Source organism: Nerophis lumbriciformis, linkage group LG06 (assembly GCF_033978685.3).
Source record: "Nerophis lumbriciformis linkage group LG06, RoL_Nlum_v2.1, whole genome shotgun sequence".
Taxonomy (NCBI): Eukaryota; Metazoa; Chordata; class Actinopteri; order Syngnathiformes; family Syngnathidae; genus Nerophis; species Nerophis lumbriciformis.
The window spans coordinates 38,578,355-38,593,751 of record NC_084553.2 but is presented as its reverse complement, the minus strand read 5'-3'; the positions used below and the strand labels follow the sequence as shown (position 1 = coordinate 38,593,751).

Here is a 15,397-nt window from a genome sequence, read left to right as displayed (position 1 = left end):
CACAGCCGCTCTAACAACCAAACTACGTCGTCCCCAATTTATACTACTAAAAAGGGTAGCAGGTGATGTAAAGTACAAATGTGTACAACACTAAGCATACCTGCTCTATTAAAAATGTGTTTTGCTTTCAAATAGGGCATATTGACGCATTATAATTATATTTAAATGGGACCTTACTATGCAAAATCAACTTTTCTAATCTATTGGTACCTGTTTTGTGTATTTGCAATCTTCAATTTAAAATCAAACCATGGAGGCATGCTGGAGATATTTATAAAACAGTCTTGCCTACCTTCATACTTTCTCCAAACGAGCCATCAGGAATTTGCAAAATTAGTGATGTTTTTCTTAATTGTGACGTCAACAGATTATCCAAATATGGCATATCCCCGAAGTGCTTTGCGCGATTTAGCCAGTGACTACGTTTCCATGCACTAAATTAGTCAGATTTTTCAAATAGTTCAACTGTAAAGAAGCATTTTAAAACCCACGGACATACCTTAATCTGAACATGTTTGGCTTTTGAGAAACCGGACAAACACACCTATATTACGAGCTTGAAAACCTGATCTCTCGAGTGGGTCTGGGCTGCCAGAGGGGACCCTTCCTATTGAGCTAGGCTGTAAGGAGCCACATATGCCTTGTTTTGGTATAACATCAAAGGTGATACATTAATCCGCGCTAAAAGGAAATAAGCGCCTTATTGTGTTTAATTATGAACGCAACACATTGCTGGTGTGTTTACCATGCTGATAGTGACTGTGAAATATATATCAATTCTTGGTGCATAAACAAATTAATGCATTAAGGGAATGTAAGAACATATAATAGAAGCTGTGTAATGTCTAGACTAGGTCTGACCAGTCTAAGTCTATGAGCATGAACTGTGTTATGTGTTTTATGATGCACGATTGCAGCAAGAAAAATTCCTAGTTTGTGAACCCGTTCTCAAACAATGGCAATAAAACTATTCTGATTCTGATTCTGATGAGGTGTTGACACCAGCCGCTAGATTAGATCTGACCAGTCTAAGTTTAAGACTAGATCTGACCAACCTAAGTCTATGAGCATGAACTGATAAAGCCTACTTGGATGAGAGGTGAAACGTATTCTAAGACAAACCAAACAGTCCAGTTACGATCGATTGAATGCCCTGAGATTACAATGACCTGGATGAATGAGGACATTCATAGACCTGTGTAATGTCACACGATACTGAAATCATTATAGTGAAAGCTTACCTTGGCTGTAGGCTAAGCGCTCCATGCTCTCGCTGTGAGTGATGCCCCATCGATGGAGGCTCTGAGGGGAGTACATGGCCAGCGACAGCCTCCTTAAGTTCCTCGATTGTTAGTCAGGCTTACTGTGAAGTCTCTAAGTAGAGAAAGATGTGTGTTCTTAGCCCTGCAATGCAACACATACGTGATATACACTGAACTTTTTGCGGTCATAAAAATCAAATCAATGTTTATCTTTGAGCTGAAGCTTTAGAAATCGTCCAGTCGCCTCATTTTATGAAAGTTAACCCACCCAGTGATAGCATTAAGTCCCCCTTACAATACACAATATGGCTGCAGGCATTAGTAAACAATGATATGCTCTTTCCCCCCCCTCGGTTGCATTGACTCTCTATAATGTGCAGCTTAGCTCTCTCTCCCATTCTGCCTCTCTCTCACTCTAATAGTTTATGGCTGACCAGGGATCATATGACGGGGTTACTTGCAGATCCTTGCTGATTGACTGTGTTATAAGTCCCTGCAAAGAAAAAAAAAACATGGCTCATGGCTTGATATTGCCTACCACTACTCCCTCAGACTGACTTTAAATCATCAGCATGTTGGGTAACTGTAACTTTGTAACTGTATTTTGCCTGGTCTGCAACACAAGATTCAGTAGTGTGGGAGCTCTGCAATGACCTTCCATGTTATGCCTTTGGGTGATGACAGTAAATTTGATATGTGTATTTGGACATTAATACAACATTTGAGTTAAATTCACAAGCTAAGCAATGACGAATACATAAACGGCAAAAGGCTTGTTCAGTAAGATATTGATTTGACCACTAGTTTTCAAAGTTCAATGGCGCTTCTACTAGGGGGGACTAGAAGACATGTGGGGAGTGGCAGCAGATTGAGGAAAATAAAAAACAAGATTTCATTAAATTTAGGAGATGTTAAACTGAAAAATATATATATTTAAGGCCACACTTTAAAGCGGAACAGTACTTTTTTGGAATTTTGCCTATTGTTTACCTTAATCTAATCATGAGGGACAATAACACCCTTTTTTTTTAGGAATCTAAAGATGATTAAAAAAACCTATGCAAGATGCGGCTAATAGAAGTCAACATTGTTACTTTCAAAGCCCTCTAAAACAACTTCAAAACCCTCCATCAACGTTTTAAATACACACTGTAAGTCTATATATAATGTAGTAACAGACACATCCATAACGAAATGTAATATGTACAATACTTTAACGTATTTTGGTTATTTTAAGCAATAAAGTTAAAGTTAAAGTACCAATGATTGTCACACACACACTAGGTGTGGTGAAATTTGTCCTCTGCATTTGACCCACCCCCTTGTCCACCCCCTGGGAGGTGAGGGGAGCAGTGTGCAGCAGCGGTGAAAATAAACTAAACATTTTCTACTTTCTATAATTTTCATTCTATTTTTTTCTAATCAATGCAGATCATCAACATTAAAATGTCACTTTCAATATGTGTACATTAATATAAAATAAAATATATGTATATATCCGCTGTTCGCCACCACACAGATCATGGCACTCACACACCATCATCTATTGCAGTGGCCATGCGGAAACTATGTCCGCGTATTTAAAGTTCCAGGCATTCTTTGTGGTCCGGATTTGATCCATTTTAATAGGTATACTCATTAACCCTTGTGCACCCTTAGGGCCAAAAATGGGTGTTACATGTGTTTCTTATTATTATGATTTTTCAGTTTGAAAGTTAGCAATCTGAACTTTTACCAGGGAGTTTTTCACAAGTTAAAAAAAAAAAAAATAGCATTGTTTTTTCGATAGCAAGATTGTTAAAATAAGATATAAACATTAAGTATACAAATTGTCTCTTAAGTACTCTTTTGACCACACTGACTCCCATTAAAAGTTTTATTTTGAAATAGACTGTAATCCAGGTATATTACTATGATTTTTCCATGAAAACCAAATTAAACTAATTCTTGCCATTTGAAAAACAAGATAATATTGTTTTGGTGTAATTGCCTTCCTCAACCACCTGATAGTGCCAGAAAACCATGAGCAACATTTTCAGAGCTTTGATCAACGTTAATGAGTTAAACTGCTATTAAAACACTCAAATGTAATGAAAATGATCTTGGAGCAATTATATATATATACAATAGCATACACACGCACACAAACGCACAAACGCATGCACACACACGCACACACACACACACACACACACACACACACACACACACACACACACACACACACACACACACACACACACACACACACACACACGCGCACACACACTGTAGGTAGTGTAAGAATAATTGTTGGTTTGTCTACTTGTCTACTGTATCAAAATCAATGGTGTCGTGATTTATTGAAACTCTGAAACTTATTTTGTTCTAATATTGCATATTTTGCAAATTCCCATAACTACAAAAACCTGTTTGTTTTTTTTGTTAAAGTTTTTGATAGAAATAAAACAATGTAACATTAATATAACATTTATATTAATGGATAGATTTGAAGTTGTTAAAAGATTTCAAGCAATTAATGTAAAAAAAAACATTTATTGTTGACTTATGACACTTTTATAAGCGGTATGTTCAACCACTGTATTTACACATATAGAACTCCTATTTCTTGAACATTTGTTTTGGTTGGGTGTTACTATGCATCGCCTGGTTGTGGTTACATTTGATGATATCATATCCGGTGTTTAGTTGCATTAGTGTGTGCGTCACACACATGCATCGTTGCTGGCAGATTGAGATCTATTACTTTACCCATCGGTTTGGTCCTTTGACACACTTTTGACCAAACAAATCGTATCAGCAGAACTAACTGACTAGAGTTTATTTAAACAAGAGCAAACCAGTGTGAACGCACTCTAAAATATCACTTTTTTATGCCTAAATCGACTAAACATTTTCAAACTCAACAATAAATAGCAAAAACATCACATTTATAGTGTACTGTATACAGTATGGTGAACATTCAAACTTTTTTAAAAGACCGCTGCTAATATTTGTTAGATTGTTGGTTTGGTCTTGATGAGCTATTGATACCAGATATCGGACCGATATCAGCAAAAAAAACAAGTATGGGAGGTATTTATAATGTCCGATATACTGTAATATCCATTACAAGCAGCTGGGCAGCCAGTAAATATCTAAGTGTCCTCCAATTTGCACACAAGTTTGGTCTTTTCTTGTATTCTAGTCAAGTAATTTACAAAAGGTAAACATGCTAGGCTATAGGCTACTTGGAGCTAGCGGCCATAAAACAGCTAAGCACACAATAGCACACAAGCTAGACGTACATAAATGGGTTCCTTAATTGAACAATATTGTAGTCTAACACACAACATTTGTTAATACAAGCAAATGTCAAATAAATATAGCTGCATATCTATAGATACAAAGTCTCCACAGCAGAAGAAAGTGTACAGTAACAAACGTGTCCGCATCATTCATCTTACTGCGTCATGATCTTAACGTCATGAAATATTGTGGCCACTTGGTGTCACCAAAACACAAATGACACTCCACTTCTTTTGTTTAGTTTTTAATGTCAATCATTGTTCTCTGTTTGACTAATATCACTTGATAACACCTTTTCTAACACTCCACATTATAAAACAATAAAGGTATGTACTATGACTCCTGCTGATATCGTATCGGATTATTATCCTTATCCGTCAACACTCAAGGCCCCAATATCGGCATTGTATCGGAAGCGAAAACGTTGTATCGGCCCTATTCTTTCACTAATCTGTACTGCAGTTTCTCACACTTAAAGCCGTCAATAATTGAAAAAAAACATTCTCTATCTTCTGTCCCCTACAACCACTTCTCTCTTAGCCCCTCCTAAATGTTACTTGCACACCGACTATACAATTGTACTTTACAAGCGTGACACAGCTGTCCACCACACCTGGATCCGCCAACTAATCAATAACGCTCTGTGAAAAGCTGTTTAGTACAAGCTTGCCCTCCTCCGTGATGCAGAGGTGGAATGCATCTTAGTAGTGAGTGAATATTGCAAGTTTGAAAATCATCATTGCTTACTTTCTCTCACCTTAGGATCTCAGCAATGAGTGATGATGGTCTGTTCCACTCCTGCAATGACTGTGTAAAAATTGTCCAAGGGGCTTGGTTCTACTTCCTGGAAACACAAAGCAACAGATATCACTGTATGATCGATCTACGTATCTACATACATGCATACATCTATCTTTCTATTAATCCATTTGCAGTTGTTTTGCATCAGTAAGCCTGTATACGCTGTGGAGACATCACAGACAGAAACCACAAGCATCACCCCACACAGCACCCAATGAGAGAGAGAAGGGGGAGGGCACATCCAGGGAGGCAAAGTGAGGGATGCGGGAGGAGGGTGGCTGAAAGGTCCATCTACACCGGAAGGCAAGCAGCGGAGAGTTGGGATAGGTTTACGGTTTATGGGCTATAAATAAATGAAGATGTGAATGAGTGCAAATGCAATGTACTTCCTGATTGGACAGACAGGAAGGAGCTTGTAGGAATGAATGACTTTCATAAGATAAAAAGAAATGCACAAAAATAAAAACAGTGTGCAATCTGCACTACACTGTAAAAAAAACAAAAAAACAGGATTTCACAGCATTTAACAGTATTTTTTCACGGTAAAAAACAATCAAAATTGACTCTAACATTACAGCAAATGACTGTAAAAAAATGTATATCCTTATAATTCACAGCAATTATTTCACAGTAAAATACTGTAATCACAGTCCTCTAAGTTCCCAACAAATTACTGTAAATTCAAACAGATTTGTCTCTTAAAGGGGAACTGCACTTTTTTGGGGGGGCATTTTGCCTATCATTCACAATCCTGAGGTAAGACAAGAACACATATTTTTATTTTTTATATGCATTCTAACTTGTAAATAAATGTGAGCAAAAGTCCGCTTAAAATGGAGCCAATGGGAGTCGCTCTATTCTGCCTATAAAACGCTTAAAAAACATCCAATCACTTCCAACAACGTTTTATATACATTAGACTTTATATACATTAGACTTAGACTTAGACTTCCTTTTTATTGTCATTCAAATTTGAACTTTACAGCACAGATAAGAACGAAATTTCGTTACATAAGCTCATGGTAGTGCAGGATAAAAAAGCAATACGGTGCATATATAAATAAATAAATATATATAAATAATATATAAATATATATATAAAATAAATAAATATATATAAATAAATAAATAGATTACTATACAGATACATATATTGCACTTTTTCACATGCGTCCACGTTTATGGATGTATGTTATATTGTCTTTTTTATTCCAGCGAGTTAATCCATTTTGGGGGGAGTTGAGGGGATAATTTAATTATGATGCGTTCGAGAGTCTTACGGCCTGAGGGATGTACATGATGTAAGTATATGCAGTATGTAATGTAGTAACAGGCACATTTATGATAACATTTAATATTTACGTACTCTAAACATTTTAAGAATACGGCGGCACATTCATTTAAAAAATGCATCACGTTTGCATTTTCCCTCGACAACATCACCGATTATTGCTCACTGCAGACTTCACAAGAGACAACAAACATAATAAAACATCTGTATAATGTCTGCTGCCATTAGGCTGCCAACTGATAGAATCTTGTTATATTCCCGTTTAGATGAAGAATGACTCATAATCCTCACGAAGAAAAAAAAAGGGGGGGGGGGGGAACCAAGCGTCTTTTTGTGTATTTCGTGTCGCCATTCCCACGTCCAAATTTGATGCCAAAGTTGACCAACTAGTCAGATTATGTTCTCATCCTTCTACTATCAAGGTGAGAAACATTATTTATGAGCTAGAATTTACTTTCACGAGCTCTGAGGCGAGAAAGCAGCTCACCAGGCGATAATGTCAACATAGCCACACAAGGTAGTTAGCTCTCTGTGATCATGGCACTGCTATAAATAGTTTGTCTGTGTCAGGACTTATAATAACAATATCGCTAACAATTGGTTAATATTGAAGTCAAAAAATGTAAATGGAGTATTGTTAGCGGTTAATGGATGGTTAATTAGAGAGCTTTATGGGTGGAATAGAGGACCTCCCATTGAATCCATTATAAGTGGACTTTTAATTACCGGTTAGAATGCATTAAAACAAAAATAAATCAGTCTTCTTGTCTAATGATTGTGAACGTTAGGCAAAATTCTAAAAAAAAAAAGTGTAGTTACCCTTTAAGGGGTTCCGTAGACTATGTTGCAGTACTGTACAGTAGGTGGCGGTACGCTGTTAAACCGAGAGAGCAATTTACTACAAAAAATACATTTGTGACGTTACAGCATTCAGTTGTAATTTCATTGTAATTAACTGTAGAATCACATCTCTGCAGTTATAGTACATTGTTGTAAAGGTATTCACAGTAACGTACTGGAAATGTTGCTGTGAAAGTAATGCAAATATTAGCCGGCAAATTGCTATGAATTTTCAATGATTTATGGTTACATCATTTAGCTACACCAGTATCCAAAGTGCAGCCCGGGGGCCATTTGTGCCCTGCAGCTCATTTGTTTTAACACCCTGCCGGGGCCGGATTGCTGCAGTGGTTGTCGTGATCCCAATGTGCAGAAAGCAGCAGGAGACAGTGTGCAGGTAAAAAGGTATTTAATCTATGAACAAACAGAAGATGAGTGCAGCAGAAAACGCACTGAAGCATAGGGAAGGCTATGCAATACAAAAAAAATAAACAGGCTATAATGTAAACTAACAGAATGCTGGAGGACAGCAAAAGTTTAGCAACATGAAGCATTCACAGAAAAACAATGTTCCAACACCAGCCAGCAGCAAAAGCTGAACTTAAATAGTCTTGATTTTAAACAGGGAACAGCTGGCAAAGTCAAGGTGCTGCATAACCAAAGTGACAGGAAGTGCAACCAAAATTAAAGCACAAGACATGAACTAACACACTAAACACAGGAACACACCTACAAACTGAAAATAAGACATGATCTGGTGTGCAAAGATCATGACAGAATTCCCCCCCCCCCCCCCCCCCCCCCATCATAAGGGAATCCAGATGTTCTAGAAGTCCAAAGTCACAGGAGGGCGGAGGGAGGACACGGGGAAGAGTCAGATGGCGAGGTGCGCGTAAACGAAATGGCCACATCCGTGGACGACGAGGAGGGGGACGTGAGCGGCACACCAGCAGCCATAAAGGTCTTGGGGAATGCTGATGATGGCGCCTCGGGCATCCATGAAAAAGCCACATTTGTGGTTGATGAGGAGGCTGGCCTGAGTGGGGACGGCGCTCCAGCGGCCATAAAAGTCCACACCCAGATCCTGGGCGTTGCTGCCAATGGAGCGGAGAGCGTCCATGCATCGGGCACATTTTTGGCCGACAAGAAGGGGGTGTGTGGGTGCCAGACAGGTCACTGGAGCAGCAGGCGGCGTCCGCGGAGGAGACACTGGAGCAGCATATTAGGTAGTGTCGGCGGCCGTTCAGGAGATAACAACCTCGCTGGACGTAGGATTGGCGGCGGCGGCCGTTGTAGACAACGCTGTGCCTCCCCAGTTGCACAGCTACCAGGGACCGGGCTTTGACTGGTTCCCTTGGGCCTTGACTACCCTGGATAACCGGCCAAGCCGCGTAGAGTGGATCCCAATGTACATTTAGATGATTGTACTCAGGTTGGGGTGGTGGAAAAAGTTTGGACACCCCTGAGCTAAGACGTTGGCTACAAGTCAAAAATATAGGGATTTCCCCATTTGCGATAGAAGATATTAAAGTTGGCATATTTTTTTGAAGTGAAACAATTTTTCTCATTGGAGTAAAGATTTTGAATTTTTAGTTAAAACTTGTAAAAAATAATAATAATAGGAATGCCGCCAAGCTATTATTTTTATTATTTGAATTTAATGAAATTTGATAACACGAATTTGTTGTTATTATTCTCTTTTATTTTGTATTGTCCTTATTTTACTTTAATTTTCTTTAACACATGTTGTTTGTATGTGGATTCTTTATACGTTATGTTTTGTATTGATATGTGAATTTTTCAGCCTGATGTCAATTGTTGAGTTGCATTGAAAGTGCCTAATTTTGTTTTGTATTTTCTTGTTCAAAATGTTTTTTTGTTTTTTTTAATAAAAAGTCCAGATATCCGGGGTCAGACGCATTAGCCAATCGTCTTCCCTGTTACTCAACTTTTTTAGCCAATGGCCGCTAATGTAGCTCGTTACTGTTTTTAGTAGAGTAATACTTTTCACATATAAGAGGAAACTTTTATTTCATGTATAACATAAGGCTTATTTTTCGTTTTGAGTTCGTATCATCACCTTGTTTAAGACAGACGTATAAACCTTTTGGTAGAAAGTTGTGTGTTGTGATTCTGTTCAATCTACGCTAGATGGCGCAACTCCTCTTTTTTAACACTTTCATCATGCATGTATTTCAATTAGCCAGCAGATGGCAGTAAGAATTTCTTTTCAGGTGAACACTGCTTGTCAAAACAATCTAAACTATCATTACAGCAGTATGCATATGTATAGTAATACTGGAGTATTCAAACATGTAATACTTGTTTAGAAATATGTATAAAAAGTATAATAGCTCAACAATGACCATTTGTTTGATCACAATAATGTCTAAAGCTCTTCAGTCAGGGATGAGATGATCAATGGCTGGAATTTAAATAGAGGGTGATTTGAATAGTTTTTAAATGGTAACCACATAAAGACTCCAGGCGAGTGTGAAGAGTGTTTTAACATCCCTGCATTAAATATCATTTACATGAGAAGGCCATGTGTCGACACATCAAACGTTGTCTGCAATGGGAGGGGGAGTTGCGTAGATGCCCTCATCAAGGTCATCAAGGTTTATTTTGGAAAGGAGAATGTGTGGCAAAAACATTTCTGTCTTTGATGCGTTAAAACATTTATTTTGTTCCTTCTGGTGATAACATTCTGTAATAACCTGTTACACTTAGCAAAGGTTATTACAAAATGCAGGTGCTGCACTTCTTTACGTAAATAAAATGTAAATTGGGTTCATTATGTAGTAAACCGTTGAATTTGATGCATTACTTAGAAAAAATATAAGAGAAACATAAATATGAAAATTGATTTTGAGAATCTTGTCAGTATACTGTATTTGGATAGTCAAAACTGCATAAATGTAACGTTTTAGGATTTTAGTGAAGAATGTGATTGCAAGCAAGCAAGAGACAACACACACACACACACACACACACATACAAACACACACACATACAAACACACACACACAATCTTGTATTTCTTACCTTCTTGAGACCTTCGAAAAATGCATACCTCTTTAGGACCACCCTTTCTAGATATATAAAGATTTGTATTTACAACATCAATAATATATACATACTATGTAAATATAAAAAAGGTAAGCTTTTAGTTGTTTTTTTATTTTTTTGTTTGTAATTGGTATTTAATCTTCATTATTTACTTCAAGTTATTACAGTATGTCTCTATATATATATTTATTTTATTTTTTAAATACATTTTGGCCAAAGGGGACACATTTCAATTTCTTACACACACTTGTTATTCCATATGTTGGCCAGAGGGAGAGCACTTCAAATGTTTACACACACTTGTTATTTCATATGTTGACCAGAGGGGGAGCACTTTTAAAACCAACACAAGGTCAATTTGAAAAATCCCTCCTTTTTGGGACCACCCTAATTTTGATCAGTTTCACCACCAGGGGTGCAAATGAGACATTCTTATTAGATACAATGGTTTTCCATACTGGGACCATGATTTCAGTCCTAACTTATTCACCATGTGCAAGTACCTCATATGCAAGGTACTTTTCCTTGTTGATGTCTCAAGAAGGGCATAAATACAAGAACACACACACACACACACACACACACACACACACACACTCACACACACCCACACAATCTCGGCAACCTGAGTGATATATTTATCAGTGAAGGAAAAGGAGGAGGATGCGCAGGGTGAGACAAGCTTCCTAAAAACAGACGTCAATCAGGTAGTCCCAGATAAACGATCAGTGAATGTCTCAATCACGGAGCAGCTCCAAGACTATCAGTCTATTAGTGAGTGCTAAAAGCCAACATGTTAGTTCGTCGTGTAGTTTGCTCTTGTTGTGACCTGATATGATAAGGGGAGACGCTTTCCAGCCTTTGGTATGTGTGTGTCTTTCCCGGACCAGTGAAAAGTGTCACCTCAGTGGGGGCTTTGACACCTGGGCTGGTGTAAAAGGGAAAGAGGGGGGAGGCGTACATGACAAATCCAGGCTTCACACCTCATTGACGGTAGGAGATGATCCTCTAACTAACCTCCAAATACGCACGCAAACACACCGTCTCATTTGGGACACCCTCTGTAGTGGCTGCTTTAAATAACATGTGTTATTCCTATTGAAGCATACAAGTCACATGACTTCCAGGGAAAATACTGGTAGGCCTACTAGGGAAAATGGAATGTGTTTTCAACAATGACGGAATGATGCACGGAAATCTCAGGTTATTTTAGTAACTTTTAAACTTTTGTCCTGATCTACTAAAGGTTTGTATGAACTAAAACACGTGCAAACTTGATAGCACACGCAAAGATAAATAAATAAATGATAAATGGGTTGTACTTGTATAGCGCTTTTCTACCTTCAAGGTACTCAAAGCGCTTTGACACTACTTCCACATTTACCCATTCACACACACATTCACACACTGATGGAGGGAGCTGCCATGCAAGGCGCTAACCAGCACCCATCAGGAGCAAGGGTGAAGTGTCTTGCTCAGGACACAACGGACATGACGAGGTTGGTACTAGGTGGGGATTGAACCAGGGACCCTCGGGTTGCGCACGGCCACTCTTCCACTGTGCCACGCCGTCCCAATGATCTACTAAACTTGTGCGCAGAGGATTGTGCCTCTAAAGCATGGGTGTCGAACTCTGGCCCGCGGGCCAAATTTGTAATTTCACTTGTTATACACCCCCCGCTACCACCAAACCCCGCCCCCCCAACCCCGCCCGCCTCAACCGAGCACGGAGGGAGGGAGGGAGGGGGGGGTGGTAGCGGGGGTGTATATTGCAGCCCGGAAGAGTTAGGCCTGCAAGGGATTCTGGGTATTTGTTTTGTTGTGTTTATGTTGTGTTACGGTGCGGATGTTCTCCCACAATGTGTTTGTCATTCTTGTTTGGTGTGGATTCACAGTGTGGCGCATATTTCTAACAGTGTTAAAGTTATTTATACGGGCACCGTCAGTGTAAACTGTATCGCTGTATGTATGCGTTGCATTTACATGTGTATGCGTGCTGAAGTCGCACATATTTCGTGATCGGGCCGGCACGATGTTGGAATGGATGAAAAGCAGACGTAACGACAGCTCGTGGAGGACGATAAACGCAGTGCCTTTAAAGCACGCCCCCAAGACTGTGGTCCGGGTGGACTACGAGATATAATGACTGATGAACAACTTTGTTCGATAATGAAAGATGCCTCAGCTCAAAGCCTGAGCCCCGACATTAATGAACTAGCATCCAAGAAAAGATGGAAGGTATCTGGCTTGGGCACATCAGATTAGATCAGTGTGTTGCAAACTGAGCAGTTTAAAGTCCTGAATGGTTGGTTTATTCATTGTTATTTTATTTTCTAATTTATTAGCCTGTGGAAAAAGTTAATGTTGTTATTTACCTCAGAAGGCTGCAAATAGAAAAGAGGCATTCAATTTTTATTTAAATTGTATTTGATATGCCAGTGATATTTTTTAATTATTATTATTATTATCTGAAACTCGATTTTGCATGTCACTATAAAGTTATATAAGCCTTGCTTTTTCAATATTCAATGCAAAACTTGTTTGGGTCCCTATTAAAAGGTTAATTTGTTCAACCTTGGCCCGCGGCTTTGTTCAGTTTTAAATTTTGGCCCACTTTGTATTTGAGTTTGACACCCCTGCTCTAAAGTGAGCAGAATAAGGAGTGCAATCCATGTAGTGTGTCTGTCTTCATGAATATGCAGAAAATATGCTGATAATCAGAACAGCCACATTACTGGAAGCTGGAGGTGCAAATACAGTATAATTACTCAGCATGCGCAATTTGATTTATCAAGGCTAAAACTGCTCTGCGTGCGGTATTTTGCATCTTTATTTAACATGTCCGAAGAGTACGCGCAAACTGACAAGGTTACACGGCTGTGAGAAAGGAGGTGATTGTGTTGTAAAGACAGTCGATAGACTAAGAATCTTCCATACACGTGTGTGTGTGTGTCAACATATTTGGACTGTCAGAAATAAAAATATTAGACATATTGTCTATTCAGCAATATCATTTTATATATACTTAGAAGTATTAGTAGAGTGGAAAACACAATTTACCTCTATATTGAAGCTATTATCATATATATCTGATTTATGACACCAAAAGACTTTGAAAGTTTGTGAATAAAATAGATATGATCAACACAGTAACAATCTCATGGAGATTCCCCGAGCCATTTTGAGAGTTAATGAGGAAGCCAGTCACGTGCTCCGTGACGTAGTGTTAGGAACCACAGATCCCTTCCCCATCAACAACAATGCTAATCAAGCAGACTTTGTGAGAGCCAACAACGATTACTTTGGGACAAATTATGATCCAGAACCTTATGTTTTTGAGCCTGAATACAAGGAGGATGAGCAATAAGTTTTACAAGCCCATTGCTAAACGGATGCAGCTTTATTGTAACACTATAGCAGCCCGGATAATCACCAGAACCCCTTCAATCTAGCACATCACCCCTGTTCGGCAGCAATTCCACTGGCTACCCATCAAACAGCGCATCCACTTTAAAATAATTCTCCTCACTTTCAAAGCCATCCATAACCTCTCTCCATCATATCTCTCTGACCTGATCCATGTCGCCACGCCCTCACGTTCCCTAAGATCCTCTTCATCCATCCATCTCACTGTCCCTTCATTTAAACTGTCCACCATGGGTGCCCGAGCTTTCAGCCGCTCTGCCCCACATCTTTGGAACTCTTTACCACCAGACCTTCGCAACGTAGATTCAATATCCCTCTTCAAATCAAGACTCAAAACACACCTATTCCTGACTGCTTATTCATTGTAATCATCTTTTCTTATCTCTTTGTTGTTGTTTTTTTTTTAATCCAATTTGATTTTATTGTTGTGATTTTGTACGGTGTCCTTGAGTGCCCAGAAGGGCACCTTATAAATAAAATGTATTATTATTATTATTATAGCATCAGCAGCACTGCTAGGTGCTAAATATACAAACTAACCATTATAAACCATAATAAAACAAACACTTACTGTAATATTTCCACTCCTGCTGGGATGCCGACCGACGGGACGCTCACATAATTTTGTTTAGAAGAAGATTCAATTGCAATACTCACGAAGGGTTGAAAAAATGTTGGCGGAACTATGACTTTTTCAACCATCTCAAGGGATGTCGAAGTTGACAAACCTCTCTGTCCATGGCCACATTTGTCTACCACCAGGTGAGAGATGCATGAATTATAATCAAGAATTTACTTGTAGCAATTTTGAGACGAAGCAGAAGCAGCCGTCGGCTCAGTGTGATCAACAATAGCATTCTAAGCTAGCATTAGCTCACAGCTTTCAATGCGCCGCTAAAATAGGCCGTCTGCGTTGGCGCTTTTAGTAACAGTAACACTCATATTTTGTTAATTTTCAGGTCACGACATGTAAAGGGAGTATTGTTGGTGCTTTCCGGATGTTTTTAGACAGGGTATAATGGGCGCAATAGGGGACCCTCGATCTGTTGAATGAATTGTTAGCTATTTATTTAAGATTTTGAGTGCATAAAAAAGACAAACATATGTGTTATTGTCTCACATAAAGATTGTGAATGATAAACAGCACATCTCTTTCCAATTTCTGCGTATTTCCAGTACGACTGATCTGATAATATGGTCAGAGTGCAGAAGCGTTAATTCAGTGACGTAGAATCCACGGCAATTGCCGAAGATATTTGGACCGTAATCTTCAAAATGGCAGAATGAATTTGTGGCCTTTTGTGATGTTTAGACGGCATTTTCACAAATTTTGTGGATTTGTAAATACAATTGGATATAGTTTAATGGATACAATGAAACACAATTAAGCATATAAAGTCAACTTGTGTTTCCACTCTAC

At 38.7% G+C, this 15,397-nt stretch overlaps 1 protein-coding gene across 2 annotated transcripts in view; it reads right to left on the bottom strand.

The window, feature by feature from the left end:
- Window positions 1-5,481, bottom strand: part of rufy2 (RUN and FYVE domain containing 2) — a 38,376-nt gene extending 32,895 nt beyond the window's left edge. Inside the window, exons 1-2 of one of the 2 annotated variants that reach the window (XM_061964260.1) lie at window positions 5,308-5,481; window positions 1,242-1,404 (exon numbers count right to left, since the gene is read on the bottom strand). In XM_061964260.1, coding sequence (XP_061820244.1) covers window positions 1,242-1,317 — 76 coding nt within the window. In that variant the 5' untranslated portion in view covers window positions 1,318-1,404; window positions 5,308-5,481. The remainder of the gene's footprint in view (window positions 1-1,241; window positions 1,405-5,307) is intronic. The other variant, XM_061964261.1, reaches the window with a different exon arrangement.
- Window positions 5,482-15,397: the final 9,916 nt, after the last annotated feature.